General features: G+C 38.4%; 1 protein-coding gene across 1 annotated transcript; it reads right to left on the bottom strand.

Moving 5' to 3' along the window:
- Positions 1-117: 117 nt before the first annotated feature.
- s100b (S100 calcium binding protein, beta (neural)) lies at positions 118-3141 on the bottom strand. Its single transcript, XM_010741477.3, has 3 exons — positions 3048-3141; positions 2333-2490; positions 118-1914 (listed from the first exon to the last, which is right to left on the bottom strand). Exons 2-3 carry the CDS (start codon positions 2474-2476, stop codon positions 1768-1770), a joined length of 291 nt encoding a protein of 96 aa, XP_010739779.1. The 5' UTR covers positions 2477-2490; positions 3048-3141; the 3' UTR covers positions 118-1767.
- Between the last annotated feature and the right edge of the window lie 13816 nt (positions 3142-16957).

The following is a 16957-nucleotide window of genomic DNA, read 5'->3' as shown; positions in this document are numbered from 1 at the left end:
TGATGAAAACATACATGAATTTTATATTTCATTTCTGCCAATAAATGTGCCTATATCTGACACACTGGACCTTTAATAACACAGTGTTGGCTCTGCCAGACAAAAACAAACTCAGAGTCACACATTGATAATTTAATTCGTTTCATATCACCAACACCCAAACAAAACCGGTGCAAAATACACATCATCGAACAAACTCTTCCAACTGATTTAAACGTATCATATGTTTTCTTTGCATGAAGAGAAGAGTTACACGTTGTTAATTTTTATTCTAGCAGGTTGAATCCGATTGTTGGTTTAAGAGAACGCAGCTACAGGCAAAAGTGGCTACTAAATCCTAACATTTCATGATTATTTCAGCAGCCAGCTAGACAATAATAATTGTAGATTACTTGTTTAACTACCTAAATATGAAGTAAAAAGACCTTCTAAACTAAAAAACAAACAAAACAAGAGCTAAATTACTTTTTATTTTACATATAATTCCAAATTATAGTTGTTGTTTTTTACCAGAGCTAGAGTAAAAGCCATTTTCAATTTTTACTAGCCAGTTCAACATGTTTAACTTGAAGATGAAGATACCAAGGCACAAATCAATTAGAGTTCTCCTAAATTGTGGTTTCCAAAGTGGCTTTTAGATTATTTAAAACTCACGAGCCATTTTGAAACTTTTACTAGCAAATCAAATGTCTTTTCAACGATGACCAACTTACAAATCATTTTCAGTATCTGATAGTCAACTAGGCTTTTTTTAAAAATTAAAAGTTGGACAACTAAAGCTAAAATTCACAAGCCATTTTGAAACCTTTAGAGAATGATGACCAACGTATAAGTCACTTTAAATATTTGATAGTCGACATCTTTCAGACACAGGTACCTCTAAGTAGATGGTTGACCCGAAAAGTGACTACTGGAGTTGATGAAGATGTTAGCCACTTTCTTGATTTGTAAAAATCTCAAATGAATGATTGGCAGCTGCTTGACTAATTTGTTAGCCACATCTATGAAATATACCAGCCACAATCATTTAAACAAGTACCTCCAAGTGATTATTATGTGTGGCATAGACAAACTTGCCAGTCATTTTTACAACTTTACTAGCCCTTTAGACATTCAAGAGAAGAACCTTGAATTATTGATTGCCTATTTTCTGAACTTGGTAGCCAAAGTTGGTACCTCTAGCAAACACTTTTTTTGCATTTGAAATGCTACAGTTTCAACTACTTTAGTTTACTGGTCGACTTTTAGAAATCAGTGGCTAGTTTTGTAACCAAATCACCAAAATCTCAAAGTCATCTTGAAACTTTTACTGGCCAATCAAATGTTTTTAAAACTTGCAAGGCACTTCCAATATTTGATAGTCAACTAAATTGATCAAACACAGGTGTCTCTAAGTAGTTGGTTGACTAACTTATTAGCCCATGTGAAATATACCGGCCACAATCTAACAAAAGTACCTCCAAGTGATTATTTTGTGTCGCCACACCAAAATCCCAAAGCCATTTGAGGACGTTACAACCCATTTAGATATTTAGATTCAACTAGAAAAGAACAGAATCTCTAAAACATTTTATTTTAGCTACTACACTGGACTGTTTGCCAGCCACCAGCCAAACCTCACTTATAATGTTTTGGCTGTTGGCTAGAGTTGTGTTTTCCCACCCTGCTCTGCTCTGAAGGCGCCAACAGGTTTGTGCGTTGCTAGGTTTCTTCTTCTTCTTTATAATTTACTGTAGCTCCCCCTTCGTCTTCGTGCTTGCCTCTTCCTTACTCGTCTTCATGCTCGAAGAACTCGTGGCAACAGACGGTAACCACGGAGATGAATGTCATGAACTCCTGGAAGTCACACTCGGCGTCGCCGTCGGTGTCCAGGCTCTCCATCAGGCTGTCAAATGTGGCCTGGTCTTTCACATGCTGCAGGGGGAGGACGGACAGTTCACATCAGGTCATACAAAACCTTTTTTTATATGTTTGGAGGAAGATAGGCTTGAATTTAAATCAAACCACTGAATCAGAATGATCTTTTTTGTCATTTGCAGAGGTCTGAAGTTTGCTTTATCTGATTTACATGGATCTAACTGTAACTACTTTATATTCTGTTGGGTAGTTGATCTTCAAAGACCAAGAACAAATAAATGTAGTGCAGTAAAAGTACAATACAACCCTGTATCAACTGATCTTGTATCCCCAGTACACAAACAGTTTAACTAAACTCTACTCCACATTTAATGTACTTTGGTTCATTCCACCATGTTTTAACTAACGTAAAAGGTTCCAATACTTCCTTCAGCCTCTCTCCAGAGTTTCAGATATTTTCGTGTTTGCGCCTTACCCCCATTAGATCCGGCAGCTCATCGTGAAGCAGATCCTTCAGCTCGCTCTTTTTCAATTTGTGTTTGTCTCCTTCTCTTTCTGCGTACTTCTGAAACACCGCAATGATGGTCGCCATCGAGGTCTCCAGGTCGGTCATTGTCATTTGTGACTTGTCACCTTTTCATTAAAAAAGAAGGAAAATCAGACACGAGACGATCATTGTTAAACTATGTTGTGGTAAAATATGTTGATCTGATGATTATATTTAAGATTCAGGAAGAGTTAAATCACATTTAATCAGCTCTCCATTGTCTAATTGCATCAAAATAAAGTCGGACATACAACATTGAAATTACCTTTTGATCCAGACATAGTACCCCATTCAAAAGATTAGTTGGTTTTATACTTGGAATTACAGTTGATTAATAGTTAAATTTAAGATTGTTTGCTATAAGAAAATATAAAACTAATTGAACAAGCTGTGATAAGTTAGTTTTCTGTCTGTATGACTCATCAGATCTACATCTTAACAGCATGACAGTGCAAACCAATAATTGTATAACCGAATACTTATACGTAATATATATTTTTGAAGATAGATGATTAAAAATACTTCAATGCAGTAATAAAATGGTTAAAAGTACAAAGGACAAACTGTGATTGATTTTTACTGGAATTTCAAGTGTTTCTATTGTGTTCAGTTTGTAATGATGAGTAATGACCGGCGACCTTACCTCAGTGTGAGTTCGGGCAGTAGTTGTCTTGTTGCGAGTCCACAAAGTGGAGGCTGAGGATGGACAGCAGACTTTATACTGCAGCAGTGTGGTGGGTGGTGGCGTGGAGGGTGCAGTGCTGAGGTCATCCAGCCTGTCAGTCAAACTGCTGACCAATCAAGTCCGTCCACCTCCCCTCACTCCACTGCAACACTGTGCTAAACAGCATAGATGTGCATGTCTGACTCTTTATAATAATGCAATAATGCAATAATTATTTATAACCATGTAGGAATAAGAGGAACACATTCCTCATTAATCCTCAGAGACATTATTGAAACTCACCAAAGAAATAACCAATGAAGTTAGTTTTAATCTAACATCTTATTTACCTAAAAAGTGACTTCCAAAGTGTGACTGCTGAATATTTTGCAAGTCACTTTCAAGAGAAAAGAGTTCCTCTGAATTTACATTAAACCAAACTTGGACAAATAAAACTATCTGTATACAGGTACAGGTAAGAGCAGAACCAGAACAGAACACAAACCCTAACTCAACCTGTGAATCCCCTTCTTCTGACATGGACAAACCAGTTAAACCAATCTGTAAGAGTCTGGTTTTTGTCTGTCCCTTTGTTTGGTATACTAGGTTGGATGAGCTTAATTAGTCGTGCACTTTTGTAGTACAATATTTGACCAGTATCTAACCAGCACTTTGCCACCAGAAGAGTTCTGGTTTCTACCACGTTTTAGCAGACTTTGATCAGAGTGAGAAGAAATTGGACAAATCTCAGATTAGCTGTCACCTGACAATGATTTTTCATTTTATTATCTTTACCTAGTGTATGAAGTTACTAAGCCGCCTGCAGAGGAAGTCTTTGCTGACTACACCAGAAGCCCAGACACACTGGGCGTTGCCCCCATAGGTTAAATCTTTGTCGATTGATGATGGGTACATTTGCATCTCTCATCTCTCAGCCAGGTTTCCAGCCAAATGTGAGCAAAAGAAAAAGTTGGTTTATTTATAAAGTGCTGCTAATGCACCAGTCAGGTACTGTTATACCACTGTAAGATGAGGACACAGTAGCCGTGTTTCCATTAAAGTATTTTGAAGTATTCCATTAGGAAGGTTTGATGGAAATGGCAAATGCTGTGCCCTCTTCTTCTGATTTTCTGGTTTGTGAATTGACCCCATCTACTGCTTATCTTGTGAACCGACTCCAAATATTCATAAACAAGCATTCACTCACATTTTCTTTTATAGAATTACTTGAGATTCGACTAAAATCTGGACAAAAACACAACTAATGAGCTGAAGTCAAACCTCAAATGGTGGAAAACAGGATAGACATACAGTATATAGACAGGATAACATATATTATTTATGAAGGAGGTTACAGTCTCTTTATGTTCTGACTTTCATGGGCCCCACAGCTCACTAATCACACATCAATACATACTAACCTCCATTGAAAATGAACTGTCTGTCAACCAACATGGATAGAACTGAGAGAGAACTGTTTATTATGCAACTTGACATGTTGGATAAATTACAGTAGAGAGAAGAATCCTTCCCAAACCGAACTAATTAAGACAAATCTAACAAACAAAACTCCTCCTTCTGTATCTGTGTCCGCTCATCGTGAATCGTATACCATCTATCTGTGTTCTCCCTTTGATCCGGATCTGCTTCTCTTCGTTGTGTTCAGGCATCTGCTGGTCAACAAAGGCTCGTTTCAGAGGAAGCGGATGGCCGTGCATGTTAATGAAGACGTTCTTTTCACTGTTGAAGTTGGCCAGACGTGTGCCCTCCGCAGCCTAAAGAGAGCTCACAAACGCCACATCTGCTCCAGCCAAATAGGCCGGAGTTGATATGTCGCAGTGCCAGGTTTTTACTCCAAAATGCTGTAAACAAACTTTTTCTGGGGAAAAATATACATAAAGTTCAGTCGAGATTATAAGTTAGTATTCCAAGAATATCCAGGATCCTCTGAAGCTTTCTACTCTATCCTTACAAAACACTATTACTGGCTATTTGTTAGGACATGGGGGGAATAAAATTACAAGGGAAATAATAATTCTTTTAAAATGTTTGGAAAGAAGGACTAGCACAGGAAAAAGAGAGAAATAATTAAATAAAAAAAAGAAAAATAGCATGTCAACAACTTTGATTAAAATTAATCTAAATTCAGGAACTGAATTTCAAAATAAAATGGACATAATACTTGTAATAGTCTGGTGCTCTGAACATTTTTTCGCTGTAATGTGTGATATAACATCAGGTGTATCTTGTGCATATTATATCAATAATGTCCACAATGTGCTGAATTCCCCAGATGACTTCGTCCAGCGCCCTCTGTGACCTCTGACCTCCCTCCACTCTTTGTATTTCCAGTTGGAGAACAGAGCCGCTTATTACATGATAAATTGTGTCTTTGTTTGATGATAAATCGCGGACGACTACAGACTGTCTCATTGTTTGCTTCAAACACTGAAACTCTGTGAGAAGAAACGAGCCAACCAAAGATACTGGAAACATCGATCATTTGTCTCTCTTCGTGTATCTGTCTGTCTGATCAAAGTGCGACAGGAGTGAGGCTTCTTTTTTTTAGTGTAGAAACAGTTACAGAGGCATAGAAGTAAAAAAAAAAGTGAGATAATAAGTCAACAGAATTATCTACAAAGTCATCATTTGGATTTATTATCTCTTAGTTTTAACTTAGTGTCTCCAAATGATGACTTATAAAGCAGATTTATTTTTTTTATCTTAGTCACAATTTTGATGAAGTTTTAATTGATTGTATAGTTGACCAATGTTTTGACTTATTTTTTAAGTCTTATACTGTGTACATAACTTTAACTATAACTATAACCAAAATGATCTATCTTTAATTTAATATGCTAAACATATGACTTATAAAGTACGTGGTGTTAGGTGTTTAGGTAAATCATAATTCTGACATAGTATCTCATAATTGTGAGATAGTACACTAAATATAGAGTATACATTTTTAATTTTATATATTAATTCATGTAGTGTCTTATCAGTGCTAACTTTTCATTCATATTTCTATTTTTTCTTTGCAGAAATATGCTGCAATAAATATGTTTTGCACTTTATAAGACAAAGTTTGTTTTGTTTTTTGTCATGGTTTGCAACTTATACTATAAGTTATAAAGTTATAATATAAAAAACAGTCAAAACATAATAGTTTCATATGAGATAGCACAGTAAAATAAATATTCTGACATATATATACATACACACACACACACATTAAAAGTCGTCAGTGCTCTCACTCTATCACTATCCTTTTCTTTCTCTGTTTGAAAATGCCTCCGTGCAGATGTGTGTTTTGTGGTTATATGGTCAATAAACTTTTTGGCTGAACATCATGTTTGATCTGATGAAGTCACTTTCCTGGAAAAAGAAACCGTTGTCATGTTTGCGTATTAAAATTAAAAGAAAACAGCTTTTAAACTTTACAAATCTTTTTTTTTTTTCAATTTGTCAGTTTTTCACCTGCAGCACAGCCAAAGTCACAGCTCTGACAGATTTTACATTTTCACAATCAAGCCCCTCTTTCCTCTTTTCTCCTCTCTTGTGTCTCTTTTAGCATTTTGTCTCCCGGGAGACGGCGTCCTCAAATGGCTGATGCGTCCTCAGAGAGAGCCCAGGGGTCCCTGAGCTGAGCTGTCGTCGTGGCAACCGTTCAGCGCCTCCCACCGGGCTGGAAAAGGTTTTGCCAGGGCGCTGAGTCATCACCTGGCAGCCAGTGTTAACCTGACATCAACACACACACACACACACACACACACTGAGGTTACTGGTGTTCTGGTTTTTAATTAGATTTTTGATTATTTTTATGGAGTAATTTTAGTTTGTTTCTCTGTTTTTAAAGTCGGAGAAAGTTGCTCCATCAACCATCGTGTGACCTCTGACCTTTGATGTCCTCATTACTCAACTTGTTTTTGTGTTTTTGGCAGGACAGAACTTTCTTTTCAGTCTCTGAGAGGAAAAAAAGTTTAAATAAATAAATAAAAACCCACATAAAATCATTATCTGTTGTGTCCTGTAATTCTCCTAATTCTGCATTAGAGGGCAGCAATTTGTCAGACACAAATCCTACAACTACATATCAGATCTATAATAACATTAATTCACATATAACACTATGAACTATAAAGTAAAACACATATTTTTCTCAAAATTATCATAATTTTTCCACTAAAGTATTATTTTATCATGTGATCAAATGGTCAGCGCTCAGAAAGGGTGGAGTTTATGGATAAAGGCAGTTTGGACAGCTGCAACTTAACATATTTTAACCTTAATTTATTTGGATGTAAACTGTGATGAAGGAATATGTAGTTTGTAGTCTTAAAAGTCATAGCAACAGTTCAGTTTTTCTTCTTTTTAAACTCAAACTGAGATTAGTTTTTACACTTAGCACTTCCTAAAGGTTTATTCCCTCTTCTGTGTCCTCGCCATCAAGGTGGTGCCCGTTGTTGTTCCATCTTTTAACCTCTGCGTGGCATCTTAGAGCCACAAACGTCAGGGTCAAACGGGTATCGGTTCAATCTTTGTTAAAACTCTCATCAATCAGTTGCATTGATTCCTTTAAGAGTCCCATTTAGTCAGCAGGCTGCAACCGATGAAGTCAGTGATTCAGTAAGATCCTTTATTTAAGTAAAAGTACTAATACCAGTGAAAAGCCCCTTAAAGTATTAAAAGTACTAAACCAAGTGGAATGTCTCCTGTGGCTGCTGTTTTATATGACTCGTGCACTCAAGCAGGATTTTACTGTTGTAGTTGGTTGATGTGGAGCTTTTTGATTATTTTCATCATGGATTCATCTGCTCCATTTTCTCCATTCATTGATTAATTGTTTGTTGGTTTGTAAAGAGAACTTGAACAGAGAGACAATGGTTGTCTCAAAAGTTTCTATGAAGAACGTTTGAATCTAGATCACAGATGGAAAAACTTTGGCCTTTTTCTGTTGATTTCAACAGTGTAAAACTGCTAAAATTGTGGAACAGACAAAGCAGTTCAATTCATCGTGCTCCCGGCTGCAGCCTTGGCGGTGGTTTAAGCGCTGTTGACATTATGCCCGGTGGTATTATGGTGTCCGCCCTGGCTGGGGTTTCCCTCAGCTGGATTACTTCCCTGGCATTGCCTGGCTGCGGATCACAGCGTAATCTGGATAGATCCTCAATCTGTCAGTCATACCCGAGTCCCATCTGGCTTATTTGGTTGTTCAGACCACAGCGGCGGACAACCCTTAATAAAGCTGGATAATACGAAGGAGGAAGGTGTTTTCTGGACGGTCGGGGCCACTGTGAATCTTCCTGAGCAGGGTTTTACCTTGAGTTATGGCTGCAATCAAGCCACTCAGGTGATTTGTGAAGGTCAGTGGTTGTCGCCTGGAGCTCAGAGAAGATGATTTTCTGTCTTCCAGTGTCCTTGTGTCCCTCCAACACACTCTCACTCCAAAAAAACTTTCATCTTGAAAAGTTATAAGGTTTCTATTTCTCCCTTCAATTCTGCAGACAGACAGGAACAATTCAACTCTTTTTCACCAGATAAGTTACTTCTTATTTCACATATTTTTATGACAGGAGTGTTATCACTTTGTTGCAAAAATTCAATTAAGATAAATCCATGTTGCTGACACATTCCTCTTAGTTTTTAGCAGTGCACGTTGTGCACTCAGATATCTGATGTCTGAAACATAAACTGTAAAGTTAAGGTAAAATATCATGATTCAAAAAATACCTGTTAAATCCCTGAAGTTTTTAGTTTTGCAGATGAGTAATTCTACAGATTTTACCGGAATTATTATAATCAAACATCTTCAATAAAGTGACGTTACTAATGAACGTGATGTGACGTCACACTGGTTTAACTGTGTTTTGTTGTTGATGTCAATCCATAAAACTACAAAAATGGTGGGAAATGTGTCTACTCCTGAGTTTGATTAAGAGTGCAGTACATGTAAAAGTTTCAGTATGAACATCTGATATTACTCCAGTATGCAGACGATGTCGGACTATACCTTTAACAAATGAAAGTGATTTTAGCTACACATAGAAACACACATCAACTGAATAACGTCTTTTGGTGGTGTTGTACCGAGCCACTGTTGTGGATTATTACCTGCGCCCATCTCTGTAGCAGGGCTGTGCAGCTGCAGAGTGGCCATCTCATGTCACATCTTCCCCTCTGTAAACCCATAATCCTCTCCTACCACAACTCTCACCCCCTTCCCCCCACCCACAATGAGATTAGAGGCTCCTGGATCAGAGCGCTCTATCCTCCACACAAACAAACACACACCTACCCGATGGCCTACATATCTATTTCCTCCTTCCAGTTTGGGCTACTTGGACTGACGGGGAAACAAACTATAAGACAATAAAAAGGTTTGAAGGCCAAACAGAACAGACTGTAGACTAGATAAAGGTGAACAACATCCATCGTAAGATGGACACAAACATCTCCATCTTAGACATTCACTGTACTCCAGTAGTCCAGAAATCTCATAAAAAAGAGACATAAATCAGATTTTCTATAAAGAATTATTTCCTTTCTTTAAACATTAAACATCCAGAGACACTTTTCAGTCATCACTGTGGGAGTGTCAATGTTAACGCCGGCGAGGAACAACAAACAGGCTGTAATCCAAGCCTTGAAATAATAAAACTCATTAAAAAATAGAAGAAGACTGTAGTGCCGCATATCATACTGTTTTTACCTTGATGTCAAACTACTCCACTTCCTGTACATTACCATCTGTCTAAAGCTGTCTGGGTCATCAGAGCCATTTTAGCCTGTTAGTGAGTTAATTAAGTGAATCTGACCACTGACGGGTTACACAGCAGGTGGATGTCCTGCCGTCCAGGAAGGAAGTGCTGTGTTTGGAGAAAAGCTCCTCGTTCTTAAGGAGACAGCGAAGCTTTGGGCCTGATTTATCTGTCCTCAGGTCTTCAACATGCGAACATGTCTAAACCAGAGAGGCAAATGTACATGAGAAAGGCTTGACTGTAAGTGGTGAGGAAAGGTTTGAGAGCAGCTGATGAAGCTCATGACACAATCATGGTTGGATCAATATTGAATGATACGATATGATCCATTTACTCTTCAGAACCACAGATATCTTCCTCATCTTTCATGCATTCTTCTTGTCAAAAACGGATGATTAGATTAGCCACTAACGAAAGTAAAGAAAGTGATTTCATGCAGCAGTAAAGACGTCTTCTTGCAGTGATTGCCCAGCATGACAGAGACTACACAGAGCTAATCTTTCTGATACCTGAAACAAATACAGCTCCTGACAAGCACAACACCATATGGTGAACACTAAGCTTCTGTCAGGTCATAACAGCAATGCTCCGAAGTCTCTGAGCGGCCAGCACGTCGCTGTCCTCCAACTTCACTGGAGCCGTCAGAGGGGATTATTGATGTCGATGAGCACTTCATTGAGCTGGGACTTCTAAATGAATGAAATCAGCAACACAATACAAAGAAGTGACCGTGTCTTTGAAAGGATGCTGGGTATACCAACATAACCAATTTGCAAAATTAGGAGACTTATATTTTGTTATCAGGGGAGTTGATAAACCAGAAAACATTTTCTCCATAAAATATGATCCACCAAATAGTCGGTGGCTTGTGAAGTAAAGAGTTATGCACATCAAAACATTAATACTAAAACTCTATCTGACAACATTTCTTGACTTGGCCATGCGGTCGTTTGTTATAATTACATTTGTGCAGATCACCATTAAAACTCATGAGTAAGAACATCAACTTTTATTGGATGTAAAAAATCTTTGTCAGAGCTGATTACAACATGAATAATTAGAGACTACCGAGGCAGATTCATTAAACTGAGGCTGAAATAAAAAATTAAATTAGCAGCCAGAAGCTTCACAATCAGGCTGAAGACGGGAAGTGTGTCAGCGTCACGCTTGTGGACGTTGTTGTCTGCTGTTGCTCGGATAACCGGTGACCTCTCAACAACAGGAAGTGCCCTCCATCCTCCTCTGATGTGAGTGCTCAAACAGCTGCGGCAGCGAGGACTTGAAACAGAAACGCAAGAGCTCATTATGATAATAGGAATTGGCCGGGGAGCTTTTCAACAAGATTAAAAACAACTTGATTAAACCGTCTGTCAGTCACGTAGCTCTGCCCTGAGCCACTTTGAAATCCTGTGAGTGAAATGAGAATCACAGCGTCTGCAGATAACAACATGAAAAAAAAAGAAACAACGCTGTCCGACCACTTTGTGAGTAGACTTTAAAAGTGACGTCACATTTTTAGAATATTAGAGTTAAGAGTAAAAATACTTTGCGTTAAGTACAATTTTGTTACTGCGTTGAATATTCTCTCTTTAAATGTTTTCAGAAACATATTTTAGTTACTGTTCAGCTATAATGCAAGTTTCTCCTCCTTGAAACTGGACTCAAAACCGAACCAGCAGTTCCAGCTCCACGCTCACGTTCAAATATGGTCACTTCTGGCTCCAAACTAAGGTGGTAACAACCATAATGCCAAACTTGAGTCTTCAAATCAGTTGTCCACAAGCCAACGGGAGACATAATGGTGAGTTTATAAGTGAGAAACTACAAATTAATCCAACAGCAAAATGCAAGGCAGACTCAGCTAGAAGCTGAGTTGTGTACAGTGCTTTCACTCACATCTTAATGTGGTAATGATTTACTCATGTTAAAATGCTACAAGGTGCACCTTTCACCTTCCCTCACTTACTTTTACCTCCATTAATCTCGCACCTCCTCTCTGAACTCAAAAGCTAAATGTTTTTCGGCCTTCATTTGCCCCAGCTCCTCCCCCATCAGTCATAATTATCAGTCATGACTGATGAAGCCGCCAACATAACAAGACATCCACTTCATGAGGCCGGTCACTTTTGGTGTAACTACCGGAAGTCGTCAAACTCAGCTTTCATTTAGTCAAGTGTGGGTATGAGCGTGTGTATGGCTGTTAAAACATTTGGAGGGCCTTGTGAAGTCGTATAAATCTCATTTAACTGGGTGAGCTGGTGAGGCATGTAAACCCATTGCAAGGCCAAATGAGAATTAAAGCTCCATAAAAAAGGTTAAATGGCTGTTTCACCTCCGGGCCATATACACAGAGTGAGTGAGCACGGCTGATATATCAAGATGTTTGGACACAAAGATAATGAGCTAAAGAGACATTCAACAAGTGGAGAAAGGGGCTCAAGCTACCCGGGTGGTGGTATTTAAATCCGTGTGTAATCCATGTTTAAAAAGCGTTCCAGACGTCCCTTTCCCCAGCGATGCATTCCAGCTCCTCCTGGAGGTTCCCGAAGCATTCCCAGGCGACATAGTCCTTCCAGACTGGATCTGCCTTGAGGTCGTACCCAGAACAAGAGAAGGTATCCTAATCAGATGCCCGAAACACCTCAGCTGGCTCCTTTCGATGTGAAGGAGCAGCAGCTCTATTCTAAATCCCTCCAGATGTCTGAGCTGCTAAGCTTGAGCTACTAGGTGAGGGTTGGCACATGCTGGTCTGAGAGCTTTGCCGTCTGGTTGCTGCCCCAAGAGAAGGAGTATGTTGCTATCTAATGCTTACCATACTAATTAAACTTTAGTCTAGTCTAGTAATTAAACTATCCTAGGTCTTCTGCTAAGACCTAGAACTTTGAAAGAAAGACCCATTTAACTTGATTCCGGTTTTGTCTCTCATCAGTCTTAGGAATACCCCCCTTAATGTGTGACCATAATAGCAAACAAAATCTGTCTCTCTGTATTGTAGTTAGACATACTGAGTCCCAAACTGTAAAATTGCTCCGCAAATAAGACTTTATATGTCCACTGTGTAAGATTTACCAGACTATGTTGACAGAATATGGCAGATATGGGATATAATATGCATAACAAGTGGGTTCAAAACAGTAATTATACTGCTGGACGCCGCTAAATCCTACACACTCAAATCCAAATCTGTGCGGGTAAAACTGCCCAGCACTAAAATAAAATGAACTCAAAATAAACTTCTTTTTATATTGCTTTTTTTGGGGGGGTTTTATATCTTGTCTTATTGCCTTTCTATCTAAAGCACTTTATCATGTTGTTGAAAGGCGTTATTTCCTCAACAGAGCACACACACACACACACACACACACACACACACTGTGTCCCTGTATTTTAATTAGACTTTATTATAACTGTATGGTAATGAGCATAAATTGAGGATGCAGAAACTCATTTAACTCCCCAATGTTTTAAAACTCACACAGGCAATCCAGACAGATAGCTCAGGTTGCCATGGGAAACGTGGACAGAGAGGTTTGTGGGTAATTGGTGTTGAACTGAAGTGGGCGGCAGCGAGGGTTCAGGGATAAAGATTTTACAAAAGGATACCCTGCACAGAGGATTCAGCTCTACAGTGTAGAATTATATAACCTGGGCAGAATCTCTGTTCCTCTCTATTGATCGATCGCCGGGTGTCGTTTGTGAAGCCCCTCTTGAGATTTATCCCCTGGCTGCAGAGCTGTAAATCTGTCTTTACGCTGAAGTAAACACTTCAGACTGGACAGACAGTCAAACACAAATGACCTCTTTTAACAATGAAAGCTGCTACTGTATTTTTCGCCAATATTTTGAACCCAAATTCTTAAAATAAAATGTTATAAATGAATTTAAAGCTGCATTCTGGACTGGAAATGTATCTTTGAAAACGGTTTCAATATCCAGAAATGTTCATTTTTGTTGTCAGGAATTTAAAGCTCCGTAAGAGAATTTAAAATATGGTTGAAAATAGTTTGCATGTACGGTAGAAATCAAAACAGTGGTGTGGAACATTCAGCATAAATTTTGTAAATCCCCACTTTCTGTCCAATGTTTTCTTCATTTGTATGATTGACTGTTAAATTGTGAGAAGAATTTCTTTGTTAGCCTTAGTTATACAGAGCTGCTTTTACAAAAGCAGAGCTCCATCTATCACAAATATTATTTATTTAGCCACAGGTCGGATTCGAACCCGCAGCAAACATGGGGCTGATGGAGCTAAACACCGCACATATTAAAGCTACTCCATCTAAAATGGCCATTTACAAGGTTACTCCATCCATTTTCAGGAAATTTGGTGTTTCAATTGAGTGAGCTATGAAATATTTGACCCCATCAATAACAGACGTCCTGCATTTTCACACCTACAAGATTAATTTGTATCATTTGAAGCTGCTGCTAAAACACTGTACATCCATTTGTGAATGGAAGACATCATTACCCTCTGTTGATCATCCTGTATCCTGTTTGGTTTCACCGTGTTGTCAGAGTGGGTTTCTCTGGATTTCAAATAGAAGATCAGGAGCATGACTAAAATCCTAACACATTATAGAAAGATAACCTGAAGACACAAGGAATAATGAATAGAAGACTGTACATTCAGCTTTTTCCTGAAACTGGCCATTGACCAAACCTCTAAAGGATTATTGCATTGATTTATGGTTTGCATAAATGCAAATTTTATACATTTATCACCAGGAATTAACACAAAATCCTAAAAAAAATGCTGCCTAAGGACAGAAGGGGCTGCAGATTTCACGTGTGAATGTTTGCCTGAAGATATAGCCAGCTAATCCGCAGCCTTTTCCCGCCGCTACGACTGAAGGAAATGATGAATAAGTCATTTCCAGTGAACAGGTTGTGCAGCCTCGAGTGTGGAGATGTAGTAAACGGACAGATGGAGGCGAGAGAAAGAGAAATGGGCTGGGGAGAAGACAAGAGGAAGTGAAATAACACTGGTGGAGGAAGAAGAATGCTTGAAGATGAAATCTCCTGTTCTCTCAGCAAAAAGTCAATTTTATGCTGAACATTACTGGGCTTTGGTGCAGCAGGAGCAATATTTTTCCTGTAGACCTTTGACTTTGGCACCAATAATGCAGATTAAAGTGATCTGATTGTATTAACATCCTCCTTTACTTTATTATTTCCATTTTCTTCAACTTAATGCTTTACTCTATCACATACCAGAGAGAAATCTTGTATTTTTTATGCCAATACATTAATTTTTGGAATGTTAGTTAAAGATTAAGATTACAAAATATAATTAACAAATAAATAATGATGTATTATTATAGCTTCATTGATTTATGGGGCAAAATACATAGATAAAGTATAAAAAGTAGTAAAATTAGCTAAGAATAGCAAAGAATATAACGTCCTACATACATCTTTATGAAATGAGCCTTTCTGCATAATGAGTACTTTTACTTCTGGTACTTATACTCATTTGGACCCTAATACTTGTGTACTTAAGCAAAGTTACTTGCTACTTTTACTTAGCTACAACATCTGAGTACTTCTTCCACCACCAACTTGCCAATTTTCAGATATTTTAAGGATTCTCACATGTAGAACAATATATACAACATAGCTCACGTTGTTTGAGAATATATCCACCTTTTCAGTGGAAGACCTTCCTTTCTTTGCTGGTATTTTAAGTATTTGGAACACATTTTCCTGTATTGGAATTCAGGCAGCATCTCAAATAAACCAAATTCCTGGTGTCTCTTCCCATAACCAACCCGTTTGACAAGCAAACGGTCTGTTATTCTGATGCAAAGCAATAGCGAGGCTCCCTGATAAAACAGTGAATAGAAGGCTCCTTTTCAGATCCCACAGTCCCCATTCAGCCCAGCTGAATAGAAGCGTCAAATCCAGTCTAAGCCTCTAATAAGAGCTGAACTTCAGGGGCAGCAACGGCCACTCTTGAGTGAGTCGTATTCAACTGAAAACTTTCACTTCTTTATACAAACTCCCAGCTTTTTGCGCCAAATTTCTCAGGATGCGTCTGACTCTTTTAGGGCTCTCTCTTTGTCTTATAGGTCCAGTGTGTAACATTTACGAGGATCTATTAGCAGAATATGATATTCATAAGAGTGTATAATCATCTAAAAATAGGAGTTTTTACAGTAACCCAGGGTGGATCAGACAGACACTGGCTCTCGTTAAGGCCATTTCAATTTCGTGTACACACTTGGAAGGGGGTGGGAGGTAAACAAAAAAGTACATGAAATAGTATCAGGACATCCTTTGGTGACATTAGTGCACAACAATGACAACACCAGTAGGTTTATTACAAAAAATCGATCTGCGTCTCTGGTGATATAAATAAAAAACAACCATCTTTTGGCACACACAGTGAGGAAGAATTGTAACTTTGGTGACCCTCTTAACGGCGAGCAACGCCGTCAGTTTATGACCAATTACCAGCAAGACTGAATACTACAGATCTAACTGTGATCAGCATCAGGGTGAAAAGCAGCAAATCTTCACATTCAAGAAGCTGGAACTGGGCATTTTTCTTTATGAATGAATTAAACATTTAATCAATGGACATATTGATTACTCAACTAATTGTTTCAGCACTACAAGCACACTAAAAGTAAATTATTATACCCATTGAACTACTATAAAGATGTTGATAGGAAACAGTATTCTGAAGTTTTCAATCACATCTTATGGTTTCTGAGTGGATGATGTTTGAGATGGAGGTTGTTCAACTGTCTCCAAGGTCAGGAATACACTTTCATGCTTAAGTTGATTTTGTAACTGATATGTCTTTCAGAGACTGTTTTGGAGTATATATGCTCATAAATATATAAATAAAGATGTGATTGAATAAGGAGAAAATTGTTCAGATTCGGTCTGTTGAAGTGCTTTTCGTCATGTGAAATAAATGAAAACTTCAGCCTATTTGATTTAGCTGGTGGTCTCCTCAGCCTGAGATGGTGAAAACAGTTGAGAAATCCTTTTCTGAAAGTGCGGTACCAAGGTGACTCTGGCTTGCTGAGTGGATATCAGAGCCCTGTGCTGATCTCCAGTCACTTCAAAAGTCGTCTTAGAGATATCCATCATATCCCCCCTCGGCCCCTGACATCT

Source organism: Larimichthys crocea, chromosome XIX (genome assembly GCF_000972845.2).
Source record: "Larimichthys crocea isolate SSNF chromosome XIX, L_crocea_2.0, whole genome shotgun sequence".
NCBI classification, from domain to species: domain Eukaryota; kingdom Metazoa; phylum Chordata; class Actinopteri; family Sciaenidae; genus Larimichthys; species Larimichthys crocea.
This window is presented reverse-complemented; position numbering and strand designations above follow the sequence as displayed.

Bases quoted from the DNA above. Each gene is read 5' to 3' on its own strand.
- s100b (XM_010741477.3), bottom strand. From the start codon at position 2,476: ATGACAATGACCGACCTGGAGACCTCGATGGCGACCATCATTGCGGTG. The intron at 1,915-2,332 runs GTAAGGCGCAAA...CTCCCCCTGCAG, and splicing joins AGCTGCCGGATCTAATGGGG to CATGTGAAAGACCAGGCCAC.